This window comes from Chelonia mydas, chromosome 3 (genome assembly GCF_015237465.2).
Source record: "Chelonia mydas isolate rCheMyd1 chromosome 3, rCheMyd1.pri.v2, whole genome shotgun sequence".
Classification (NCBI taxonomy): domain Eukaryota; kingdom Metazoa; phylum Chordata; order Testudines; family Cheloniidae; genus Chelonia; species Chelonia mydas.
Genome location: NC_057851.1, coordinates 159635801 through 159649400, shown reverse-complemented (window position 1 = coordinate 159649400; position 13600 = coordinate 159635801). Strand labels below are relative to the sequence as shown.

The window sequence follows — 13600 nt, the reverse complement described above, 5'->3', positions numbered from 1 at the left end:
ATATTTTATACAAATATAAACAAAGAATGCACATAGTTGTGCATGTGCACATATATTCAGGGTGAAAGTAACTTTAAGGACTTACCGGTACGCTGGAGTTGTGAGCAGAGGGGCGGGGCCTCAACCGGAACAGACGGGGCCTTTGGAGCCCGGGGCGCTTTAAACCGCTGACAGAGCCCCTGGCCACCGCCACTACCCCAGGGCTCTGGCAGTGGGGCTGCTGCCACTACCCCAGAGCTCTGTCGGAGATTTAAAGGGCCTGGGGCGCTGCTGCCCTTTAAATTGCAGCCGGAGTCCTGGGCTGCCGCTGCTACCCCAGGGCTCTGGGAGCGGGGTTTGTGCGGCGATTTAAAGGGTCCAGGGCTCCGGCCGGCGCTACTGCAGCGGAGCCCCAGGCCCTTTAAATTGCGACGGAGCCCCGGGGGCTCCCGGCTACCACCGCTACCCTGGGGCTCCAGCAGCTGGGCTTTGGCAGCGATTTAAAGGGCCTGGGGCTCCGGCCATTGCCAGGAGCCCCAGGCCCTTTAAATCGCTGACCTGGGGAAGCCAGTACCATCAGCAGCATACCGGCTCTTGCCGGTACGCCGTACCGGACCAGACCGGCTTACTTTCACCTCTGCATATATTCATAAGTACACACACAGATGTGTCTGCCCTTAGACAGGTACATAACCACCTGCCCCCCTCCTCCCTGCCATTTCTCCCAGTTGCAAGAAACTGGAGAATTTCCAGCAAACTCTGGGATGTTGTGACCCCAGGATATTGTAAAGTTTAAAGGGTGGGAGCAAGAGAAAAGCAAAGAGATTTTCTGGGTCTCACGCCTCCAGATTGGGGAGTGAGCAAACCACAAAACATGTTGATACTGAAGATTTGGTGATGGCGTTGGGTGAAGGGGAGGAAGGACAGGCTCTCTTGCTGCCCCTAAAATAAGAAGTGGGAGCCTTTGATGAGGTGGAGGAGAGTGGATGAGTGGACCTACATATTGACCCCTAAACCATACGTCATCAAGTGTCCTCCAGCATAGCACCATGAGTTTGATTTTTCATACTTTCCTCCATATCAAATTAAAAACACATGCAGAATTATCATTCAGATGTCATTTATTGTGCTCATCAATGTGAAGCGCACCCTTACAAAAGATGGATGCATACTTTACCTTTCTCCTCTCTCCTGTTGTTTACTCACACTGCTCCACATGGTAAGATGTATTTCCTTCTTGCAGTGCTTAGGTACCTACATGATAGGTATCTTAGAAATTCCTCAGATAGGTCAGAAGACAAAGGACTTGTCCACAGATTTTAAAAATCAAGTGTAGCAGATAATTGTATCAAGACAAGGTGGATGTATATTTGCAAACCCACCCCACAAAACCAGTGATATACTTGAGATACATCAATGATATTTTCATCCTCTGGACAGATGACCTAAACTCCCTCACAGATTCATAGATTTCCATCTTGACTTCAACAAAGACCATGTGTCCATTAAACTCTCTCTCTAGAACTCTCCCACATGAGCATCATCTTCCTGGATAACACAATCAGCTTCAGCAATGGAACCCAACAACACCTATATCCAAAATCTCTGGATCACCGCATCTCACTTCATAGATATACTGACCACCCCAAACACACCAAGAAATCTGTTATCTACAGCCAGGCACTCAGCTACCACAGAATATGCTCTGAGGAAAAAGTCCAGGATATATACTTTAACACACTCAAAACCACCTTCACCAAACAAGAACACTCCATCAGAGAAGTAGATTACATCATGAAAGAGGCCATTCAAATACCCTGAGAGAACTTGCTTCAGTACAGAAATAAACCCCCCTCTGAACGCACACACTTAGTTGTTTCCTACCACTCCACACTGGGATCCATACAGTGTATCATCAAACAACTTCAATCCATACTTGATGGGAACCCCATCCTGAAATAAATTCCCATCTTTTCTGAACTTCCTCTTCTGGCCTTCAAACAACCCTCCAACCTCTTCAAGCTCATCATCAGTGGCATGTTCCCACAGACCAGGACACAACAACGCAAAGCGGCACCAGACCCTTCCAAACCAACAGATGTAAAACCTGCAGACTTATCTCCATTGCTACAATGATCAAACGCCCTGCACAATACAACTCTGAAGATCCACGGGTTCTACATAGGCCTATCGCAACCTCATCCAGTGCATGAAATGCCCCATTTATGTGGGTGAACAACTATGTGGGTGAAACCAGACAATCACTACGCTGTTGAATGAACTCACACAGGAAAATGATAAAAGACAAAAACACCGTATCACCTATGGGTGAGCACTTTTCACAAAGCGATCACTCCATGTCTGTGCTCATCCTCAAAGGAAACCTGCGCAACACTTGCAAAAGTTGAGCCTGGGAGCTTAAATTCATAACTCTGCTAGACACTGATAATCATGGACTGAATAGAGAAACTGAATTTATGGCTTATTACAACATCCGTTACCCACTAACAACCCCCACTCCAGCTGCTTCCCCCTCCCTGTCCTCCTTATGACTGGAGGGGTGTTAACGGGCCACTTCACCTTGAGTCCCTTGAAACATGCGTTTGCTACTTATGCTAAACTATCTGCTCCACCTTATATTTAACTGTGACACTCTGAGTTAGTTTCTCTGCAGACGAGCTCTGAGTAAGCTCAAAAGCTTGTCTCTCTCACCATCAGAAGTTGGTCCAATAAAAGATATTACCTCACCCACCTTATCTCTCTAATATCCTCTGACCAACATGACTGCAACAACTCTATCTGCACAGTGTCATGCACGCCTATACCATCACAAATAATATATTATTATTTATAATTGTAACTGTGCTCTCCTCCCAATGTACTTAAAAATATTCCTAAAGAGAAGTAAAAAAGTGGTGTCATTTTAAGTGTAATAAAGTTATCTTTAATACCTGGTATCTGGGCTTGCTTAGCACAACAGTTTAATTAACCGTTAAAGCACTTGCTAGAATTCACAAATTTATGTTTAGTACCATTTTAGAAATTCTGTGAGAAACAGCTACGCCACAGTGAAAGATCAAATATGCCACCAACCGTAAGCTCAGCCGCAAGCAAAGCTGAACATTGTAGTCTGGTTAAGTATTTAGATCTTATTACTACTGAATATTTAATGAATGAAACTTATGGTTAGGTAAATGGTTCCATCTGTGGTGCTAAAACCCAGAATATCTTCATGTATGAATAAACTTTGAACAGAAGTGGTTGAACAGTTTGTAATCATTTCAATCGACTTAAGATTTAAGATTCAACTGCTCATTTAACTGGAAGTGTTTCTTCTGTACAGTGAGCTGCATAGGAGAATAACATTTCCAGGAGCTGGAAGCTGCCTCAATCTGCACACTCTGATTTGCTGCCTATACTCAATTTAAAGATGTTCAGATAGAGTTATTTTATAGAAGGCAAGTCCAGTGCTTAATTTGTTCCAGGGCTTGCCAGGCCTGAGCTCTGGCACCTATAGGCTTGGCAGTTCATAGCCCCGGCACCTCTGAGCTTGCTGCATCAGTTATGAAAGTAAATCATGCTTGAGCCCTGGCATCTCTTTGCTTGACCCTCAGCACCTCTTTCATTACAAATTAAGCACTGGGCAAATCCTCCCTGGCCCCACACCAAGCTCTAGCAGGGGTCGGGAGGAGAGGACATCATCCTCCATGCCAGATGACTAAACATCTACTACTACAACCACAAGGCTGCAACGGTGAGTGACTATGGCACCTGCTCTTCCCCTCCCTTACGGGGCGGGGGAGGGAGAGAGAGAGATAGTGAATCCTTGTACTTTTGGATGCACCAGCTCTTCCTCTGGGGCCATGCTCAGAATATGCCTTCAGAGAGCCATGTCCCAGCCTGACCCCAGTCCTCAAAAAGTCAAAAAAGAACATGGACTAGTGCTGCATGTTGTCGCTAGGCCCAGGTGGTGAGCAGCTACTTCTGGAAGCATTGTACAAGCCTGAGGCAAAATGCCCCCACAAGTTTTTGCAGGGACGATGTGCTTCACAATGCACCCTAATACCATCTTCCATGCAGAGCAACAGAGTAGCCCTAGTTATAATACATATATGATATGATATATATATATGTGATATATATATATATGATATATAAAAAGGTATCATGACACACCTCCAGAAATTTATATTGTGGCTCTTTTTTTAAAAAATATGGACTTTGACGTACGAAAAATATACCCAAAAAAGGATATGAGTTGGGCACACATTAAAATGGTAACTTAGACCATGGTTTATATTAATTACAGATAAAAATGGTAATCATCATGAGCCAAATGCAGCACTCACATAGGTCAATATAGCCATCGATATAGGTCTTTATATCACAGTAACATCTAAGTGTCTGGTAAGCTGCACATCAAGTGTAAACAAAACAGGAGAGTAGTAAAGTGGTATAACTAACACTAAATGGGCACTCAGTGAGTGTGAAAAATAAGCATAACTGACATTCCAAAGGGAAGAATAAGGAAGAGCAAATCACAGCTGTCAACAGCCCATAACATTGGCTGTATCTTAATTAATCCTGTTAATTTTTTGTTAAACCCCTTTCCCTCTCCCCCAGCCTCATTCTGCACACCCACTGAATATCAGGCCTGTGCAAGTTAAACTAATATCCCACTTATATTTATTTTCTAAACAATACCCCCTGCTGAATTTAGCTGAGATACTTCCACTGAAGTTGCACCAGCTTAATCCAGATCTGAATTGGACCCCACATATTTCTAATTTTATAGGTAATTTTTTTCTATACGATCAGTTCTCAAACTGAGGACCAGAGAGCACTTGGTGACTGGTGGTCATATGATGCCAGCTCGCCTTGTTTCCAGTTACTACATCTCATTAAAAGACACCTAGAAATACATTAAACTACTTCCCTAATATTCCTTTTCCAGGCTAGCAACTGCTGTGGTTGTCACAGAGATGTTATATAATGGTGAATGCAAGGGGTGGTGGACTGCAGGATTGTGAATGAAAGGGGACATGGTTCACGAAACAATCTCTGTTAAGTTGTGGTCCTTGTTGAAAAAAATGTGACTGCCTCTATTCTATGAGATGTTTACAGCTGTCCCACCAGTCAGAGGTAAAATACAACCAATTACACTCTCCCACCCCAAATATTTTTGGCAGAATTACAATTATTTTGTAAGCACTTTTATAATTCTACAGGCAAGTAAAACTCCTGCAATTTTAATGGAAACATCTCCACATGATGGTTTCCCAAACATTCAATGTTTTGAGTTAAATGAATTTGTTTTGGTGGAGATACAGCAAGGAAGAGGCAAATGATGAAGAAGAAATTACATGTCATAACATCCCCCAGAAATACTGCAGTCTTGTTGCTATAACAATATAAGCCTACGTGTGGCTACAGAATGACAAAGAACTATATGCTTACATCCCATTTCTGTCCTTACAAATTTCTAATTTTTTTTTGCAGCTATCTGAGAAAGATTTGATATTGTTGTTGTCTAAGCACATTTAAACTTCAGCTGAAATAACTGCCAAGTGATTCATGCCTATGTAGGTGAATATAACGATTGTATCTGGAGCCCCAGTGCGCCATTTTCATTTCACTTTAAATAAAAAACAAAATGTATCTATGTCAGTCAGTGCCCTTCTGCTGTACTCAGAGGTATCAAACAGGCTACAATTATGATTGTGAAGTGATTGTGTCACATTGGAGGAAGGTTTATTGCTTTTGAGTCTGCTAGGCAGTAACACATTCTGTTTCATATTACTCTTTATATCATTGTTTGGCTGTGACTAGAATAATCAAATGCCATCAAATACTGTCAAATTCAATTTACAGTATTTTTCATTGAAGCAGGGCTTTCTGCATTATAGTTCCTGTTTTCCCTTTCTATGGCTGCCATGGAATAGAAACCGTAATCATCAGCTTTATTTACAAAACCAAGAGAGTGAAGCCATGTCTTGGGCTAAAACAGATACTTTATTTCCTTTGATAAGGAGTAGAGACTTGATGTATTCTTCTCATACAATTAACAGTGAGCAGATGAAAAAGGTATTTAAAGAGATCAGGCATTTTTAGAGACTCAGTGCTAATATATTTAAGGCAAATGTGAATTTACATTAATTATTCTTACACATTCAAACATCTGCTAAGAGGAATTTGGCTTGCTCGCTTTTGGAAATGCCGTCTCCATACATACAACTGCATTACAATGCAACCTCCCAATATCCAAAGGACCTGGGGGACACCTGAAGCTTTTGAAAAATCCTGGCTTCAGAAAACTTGGGGAGCCAGCTCCGCAGGCTTTGAGACAGGAAGTTCTGAGATGAGAGAATCTGGAGCTCAGACTTCAAAGCCTCCTGTGCAAGCTTCCCTGATGCATAAGCATGCCAACTGGTTTACTCAGAGCTGGCAGGCTCTAGTGCAGAGGTTGTGCTCTGAGTCCCCAAAACCCCACATTACATTAATAAGGATCTCACCAGTTCGCTTCCACAAAGCTGTGAGGACAGACTCCTGCAGAGCCAAATTTCCAAGAGACAGCTAACTAGGTAGAAAAGGCTGTATGCTGGGCTCAAGAGACCCAGAGCACAACGAGGATATGCCAGTCAGTCTTATGGGAGCCAGTGGACTGTGGAGCAGCGGTTTGACAGGGAGGCATAGGTTAACACTAGGAGACATACATCAGTGTAACTTAACTAGAAGAGCACTGTAATACTACCCCAATGTAATTATTTCTGGCAAATAATAGATGTGATTTCCAAAACACCCTGATTCAGTTTAAATGCTTAAACAGAGGGCCCATCCACCACTAGTCCTGCCCAGTATGACCCTATGCCTATCAGTGTAACTAACATCGCACCTATTCTGACTTCAGCATTTAAGCAGCCATACAGTATACATTAATGTATGTTTGAGTACTTTCTGTGTCCTCGACTACCTGTCTCCAATTTCTGGCTTCAGTTTTGACTTAGTAACTCAACTACATCATCATTAGTTTGGTTCAGATGCACTCTACCTCCTACACAAGTCAAAACTGGCTCTTTTCCAACTGCCATCTTCTACCTAATTGTGTTTAGAAGGCATTTTGCACCAAGTTTACAACCATATGGCTCCATTCATTCCTTTCATCAGTTTATTCAAATTTTGCCTCTGTCTATTTTTATAAAATGTGGGTCTAACCTACTGCATGTCATTTATGGTAGCTCCAACATGGAGCAAGATTACAAACTGTGTTGAAGGTACTATCAGCAACTTGTCAATCCATTGACAAATGTCCTCCTAACTTAATACTCAAAAAGCCAGAAACCAGGCAACACTTCGCTTCATGGCTCAAACAGCATGCTGTACATTTTTAAACACTATGTTCACACACCAGTATTACTTGGACTACTTAAGTAAATGCTTTATTAAGACTAAATGCAAGGGGATGATATAGAGGTGTAAAAATGTCTACCTCTGAATAAAGTAGTTAATTATGATTCCATTTGGTTTCCTAGGTGGTAACCATTTTACTTCTATTACTCCAGATCCAGTTGCCCTAACTATAGGTTGATTCAGTTCCTTAGGGGGTGCTTCAGAAGTCCTTGCGTATGTCCGACTGCCTACTCCACAGCCACCTGGGAAGAAAATCAGAAATTAACTTAAAAGGTCAAAGTTTTCCACAGCAACAAAAAAAGGGCTCTTTTAATGGCCTAACGCATGGAAATGTAAGGAACAAAAGTTGTTCATTAATCTGAATATATAGTTGCTGTTTTCGGCGGATAAAAGCAAAGGTTTCTAATTTAGATATTTTAGCCATAAGGAATAGGCCTGTGTCATGATGTGAAATAAAGATAGTAGTAATATGAGCATTCAGTGTGTGAAAAGTGAACCAATTAATTATTCATTTTCCATTTTAAAGTGTTTAATATGTATTTTTAAACACTGTCTTTGTCACATCATAGCTGCCAAGCTGCCCAGATCCAGTTATCTGAGATTGCCTTTAGAATGTGTAACAAAGTCCCATGATGATGGACACAATAACAAAAATAGCAATGGAAGAAGCTTGAAGACTTTGGATGACAATTTTAAAAGTGTTTGGTGTTGGCCTGACTCTGCTTCCACTGAAGGCAATACCAAATCTTCCATATTTCTTTCACAGTTTTCTTTAAGGCTGAGTTTCAGGATCTAGCATGCCTGATGTCAGTTACTTAAAGTAACAATGAAGTAAGAGCAAGTTTGTGTGTAGGAAACAAACTGGTGCCTCCAATGAGTGCTTACCCTCATAATTAAGTACTAATTTAAACCAGTGTAACTCCACTGAGTTCAACAGAGTTACTTCTGGTTTACACCACCATAAGGGAGAAGAGAACCATGCCCTGTCTGTCACATGACAAGATTTTCTTTCTCAGATCAGATTGTGAACATTCCCAGTAACTTTAAATAAGGAAGTAGAAAGTTAATGTTTTCTATATAATATCTGGGCTTTCCAGCTATCTTTTTGTTGTTGTTGTTGTTGTTTATTACTCCTTATAAGCCAAATACTGGCGCAACTGACACCACTTGAGCAAGGATTTTCTCCTATGGGGAGCAAGATATTTCAAAAACACTTAAGCTATTCTCATAAAGCATTTGATAAAACAGGCTATATTCCCAGAAATACAGACATCTTAATCTCCACTTAAAATATTCATGATATAGTATAGGGAAAGGTATAAAGCTCCACAGCGCTAGGCTTTATTTTTACTGGGTAAACATTTCACTTCAGTTTAGAAATAAGATATCTATTTTGTTGAACTGGATCTATTTTGCAAATCTGCTCTCTCTGTCGATCATGCAAGTGAAACATCCGAAGCCATCTTACCATTCTGGCAAGCTTGTATCCTTATCTCATACTGTGTGTATGGATCCAGGCCATCCACAAGGACAAAATGAGGCCGACCTACCGGTCTTATCAGTGGTGAGGTACTGCCGGCATTTAGTAAGACATTATATTCCCAAGGCATATTGGTGTTGAATATCTCTGTTACAGGATAGAGAATAGTACACAGGATAATTGTTGTTTAATAACAGCGTGGGTCAAATCCTAAGATGCCTTGATTATCTGCAACTTCGTGTAAAAGCCCCTGTTGGGACTTCGCTTTAGAAACCAAAATTATTTAAACAAAAATAAAATATGATGTGAGAATTATTATATGAATGATATATTATTATTCTCACAGCAAAAATGACTGACCAAGTATTAGTATTTTATCAACTACAATTGGTTAATAACATAGTAAAAGCCTTCTGATTGGTGTATATACATAAATCAAAACACTACATATTTTCCCTCATAGTGTTTAAATGAGAATATAGTAAATGAAACAATGAATTCACACCACTGTGGCTCTTTTGTGTCCTGTTGCTTTTTAATTTGGCTGCTGAACCCCTGAAGTCTGAGTATCACTGTTAAAACACAGTGACTATATAAAACCAAGAGGCCATCTAAATGTTTTAGTTTGCCAGAGAGTATTGTGTGTGTTTTTAAATTTTGCAGTCCTATGCCATTCTTACCAAGTGATTACTGACTGAGTGAAGTACAAAAACAAAGTGTCTATGTTCAAGGTGCTAAAATGAAATAATTTAAAAAACATGGCTGATTAAAAAGAAGGAAACTACACTTTCAATAAAAAGTAAATCAACTTCTGCAGGTTGCAGTACTGGGCTGTCTCCACCGTTACTTGTAACAGGAAGTAAAATGGCAGTGGCCTGAGACTGTTAGCATTTCTGAGACACCTCGTCAACCATGACTTAAGTCTTTCTCTGTGTAAAACTTTGGAAAATTAGACCATTCCTTCTGCTTATCCTGATTGGATGATCTTCAGTGGCTCCATTATTCTGAAGCTGGTAAGAACGTACTTTGTCTCTACTGTTGAACAACTTTTAGGCACAGTACAAAAGATGAAGCTTTCACACACACTGGATTCACTAATTGGAAAAAGGCTGATGACAAATTTGAGAGGCAGCAAACTTCTTCATATCACCACAAAGCAGTTGATATTCTTCAAAAGACCACAAAGAATGATGTTGACATGCTAAGTTATCAGTACTCTTAGAAGAAAGAAGAAAACAGGAAGATCCTAATAGAATACTAAGTAGTATACATTATCTTGCTACACAAGGACTTGCATTGCAAGGCCATTAGATTGATCTAGCTGAAAATAAGCCATTAAGTGGAGAGACTGACTTTGTTTGCAGGCAAAATGGACTTTGTTTCCAACTGCTTTGTTTGCAGGCAAAATGAGATCCTAATATTTCAAAGTGGCTGAGAAAGAGGCTAGACAAATTCACAATCCAGATAGTCAAAGTGAAATAATGGAAATCATGACTCTTAAAATCATGAGGGGGAATTTGTGGAACACAGTATTCAACCAGGGTAGCTGCAACAACAGACTTTTCTGAGAAAGAGCAAGTGCTTTTATGCCGGCAATGCATGGATGATTATATGAATGTTCACGAAGAGTTCATTGGATTGTATAAAACTGCCTGTACACTGTGGGATCTAATTAGAAATATATTATTGCACCTAATCTGAGTGGGGATCAATACCTATCGCAGACAATGTTATGATGGTGCCATTAATACGGTAGGCTTGGGGCCTGTCTATATGAACACTTAGGTCATGGCAAGCTGGGGTATAAATCCACTCCTCACTAGTGTGTCATGCACTAAGTATCTAGCCCACTTTGAAATGGAGTAGATCAAAACATACTAGGGAACTTTTAGGATACAGCAGCAGGGTCCACATGGACACTAAGTATGCTGCAGGGTAGATTTACACCCCAGCATGCTGTGAACTAAATGTTCATGTAGACAAGTCCCTAGTATCAGGGACAGCAATCCAATTTTAACAGGAAGAACCACAAGCTACATATACTCATCATTATGTGCTTGCTTGGAATTTGGCATGCCAAGACGCTATTAAAAATAATACAATCCCCTAAGAGATACTCTGGAAGTTGTTTAAAAAATTGCAAAGTTAATTTACAAATATTACACAAATGAGGGTCTATATTTCAGGACATCATATTTGAAGTGTTAAGTATATCACCAGGTATCTGGGTTCTCTGTCCTACCAGGTAGACTCTCCAGGCAGAAGCACTGGTTTCAGTATTTGAGAACAATCCTGCACTGTGTGGAATGTGGGAGATTGTGGAGGATGCAATGAGAGATCCTGAAATGAGAACTTGAATTTAGTGGCCTAGCAGCTCAAATGGAAACGTTTAACTTTGTCTTTGGTATTGAACTAGGTTGAAAAGGCCTAAATATGGGTTGGATGTTTCAGCAACAGAAGGCTAATCTCTTATGAAAATGATACTTTATTCACTTCAGTCCATCCAATCAGATGAGAGCTGTAATTTGTTCTGGGTGCAAATCCACCAGAATAAATTTAAAGTTGCAGACAGTCAAAATGTCTGAGCTTCCAAGGAAGATAAAAGTTCCCAAGAAAATGCAAATAGGTGAGGTCAATCCAGCTATCCAAATTCAGCAAAGGAATTTCATAAGTACACCTTCTTCAAAGTAGTTGATTTTATAGTATCCAGTATTCAATGTACAAAATGGTGACTGAAGTCAGTTCAGAAATATCCCAGTTTGCTCAGCCAAACTGAACAATAGCTGTTTTCCAAAGTGTAAAGTTGATAAAAATGATTTTGGTGCTACAGGCAATCAGTGCTGTGAGTGAGTGTAGTCAGTGCTCTAGTGTCCTATTAAAACATAATTTTAACGTTTTGGATCAAAGTCAAGGCTCAACTAGTGTATGACTTTACAAGCATAAAAGGGCAAAACGTATGATTTATAGCTTATAGATGTTTCATTTCAAGAAACAATGGGTAAAGATCATTGTTTGGAATTGTTTTCAGATTTGTAGGTTGTTCATTATGCCCATGTTTAATGCTTTAGTGAATAGTTTTGTACCATGACTAAATTAGTCCACTCTTAATAAAATGAAGTAAGTGAGCTTCTGTTCCAAACTTAGCATTTATTTATTTATTAAGGCAATTCCTAACATTTTTAGGGGCACTAAAGTTCCCCCAAATCTCCAATTATCTGTGCCTATAAAGTATCCTAGGTTTGTTTGTGAAAGAAATCCATAGAAACTACTTTATACTTTCACAAAAAAACAGCACAGAAACTGACAAAATGTACCAGGTCTTTGGGTCACTGGAACTTCCAACTTAGGCCACTTAAGCATTTAAGTTCCTTATTGTGCCCACAAATGAAGGACCTATATATGCATGTGACCTAAGTTGTGAGTGCAAACAGCAGCAGATGCAAGGCTGCATCTGTAATTATTTGTGTCTACTATTTTGCACTTACAAAAATAAAGGCCCAATTAAAGCTGGGTTGAAATATTGGCCCTTACATATATAAGGGTATGTCTAAAGAGCAAAGGCTGTGCTAGCCTACCTGAGCTAGCTTGAATGCTGTTAGCATGGGTAACATAGCAGAGAAGACAGAGCAATGTGGACTTCAGAGCAGGTAGAATAAGCCTGGTATAGACCCTGGCTACATACTTGGCTCGTGGGAGGGGGGTGGGGGGGGGTTCACCCCTGCACTGTGGACTCTAAGTTGGTGGAAAGTAGCCTCTCCAATGTGTTTCTCCAACACAGAAGGCTTCTCTGGCAGTCGTAGAGCCCGCCTCACTAGTTCTGCACTGCTTCTGCTGAAACCCCTGATGGCAGGAAGGGGACATCAGTGATGGCAAGAAGCACTGCTGTGGCAGTCCTGAATCCTGGCAATTCCCACAAGCTAGGGCAGCCTCAGGTTGCTCTACCTGCTCTAGAGCGGATTTGCTACACATGAGCCCTAGTGTAAGAGAGACATAAAGTCTCCCCTCTTGGTCCGTGTCGACTCCACACTGGCAGTGGGAAGAATTAGCCTCTACCTTTCTGACTGCACCCACAAAAAATCAAGGCCTTATACATCTTAGTGACATAGACTGCAGGATCAGGACTGTGCTCACAATTATTTGGGCCTGGAAAAAATGAAGGCTAGTGTCTAAAATTCTGACTCTTTATGTGTATAGTTAGACTTGCATTGTTACAAGATTTTTAAGCAGCACTATACTATAGGATATAGCCATGATAGATGTGAATTATTTTTAGAGTTATAAGAAATAAGTCCTTTTTCACTAGCTATTCCATTCTATATTCACAAAGCATCATGTACATCAGTATCACTGTATAAATTATATTTACATATACATCTCATATTGGGAAACGTACAAGCCAGATGATAAGTTTATGCTCTCTGACTGAGTATAACCTCTTAAGATACAGTACATTTGCTCGTGATCATAGATTCAAAATTCACTTTACATGAATAGTCTACAATATGCTCTTAAAGTTTACTTTGTTGATGAATGGTCATGCCAGTAGACTCATTTTGAAGATTATCTTAGAAAGTGAACACAAAAGTGCAAATATGTCAAAACAGGTGCACTGAAAAATGCAAAGGAATATTAAATGGAAATTCTTCCCAGTATTCACCGAGTGCTAACACCAAGAGATCATTTTACCCTTTGAAAAAGAGAAAAAATGAATAGTTAGAATGCATGAAAATGTGA

The 13600-nt window shown here is 40.3% G+C and overlaps 1 protein-coding gene across 1 annotated transcript in view; it reads right to left on the bottom strand.

The window, feature by feature from the left end:
- USH2A (usherin) overlaps positions 1–13600 on the bottom strand; it is a 571481-nt gene that overhangs the window by 83555 nt on the left and 474326 nt on the right. The window contains exons 58-59 of the mRNA XM_027827110.3: positions 8855–9013; positions 7466–7628 (exon numbers count right to left, since the gene is read on the bottom strand). Coding sequence (XP_027682911.2) covers positions 7466–7628; positions 8855–9013 — 322 coding nt within the window. The remainder of the gene's footprint in view (positions 1–7465; positions 7629–8854; positions 9014–13600) is intronic.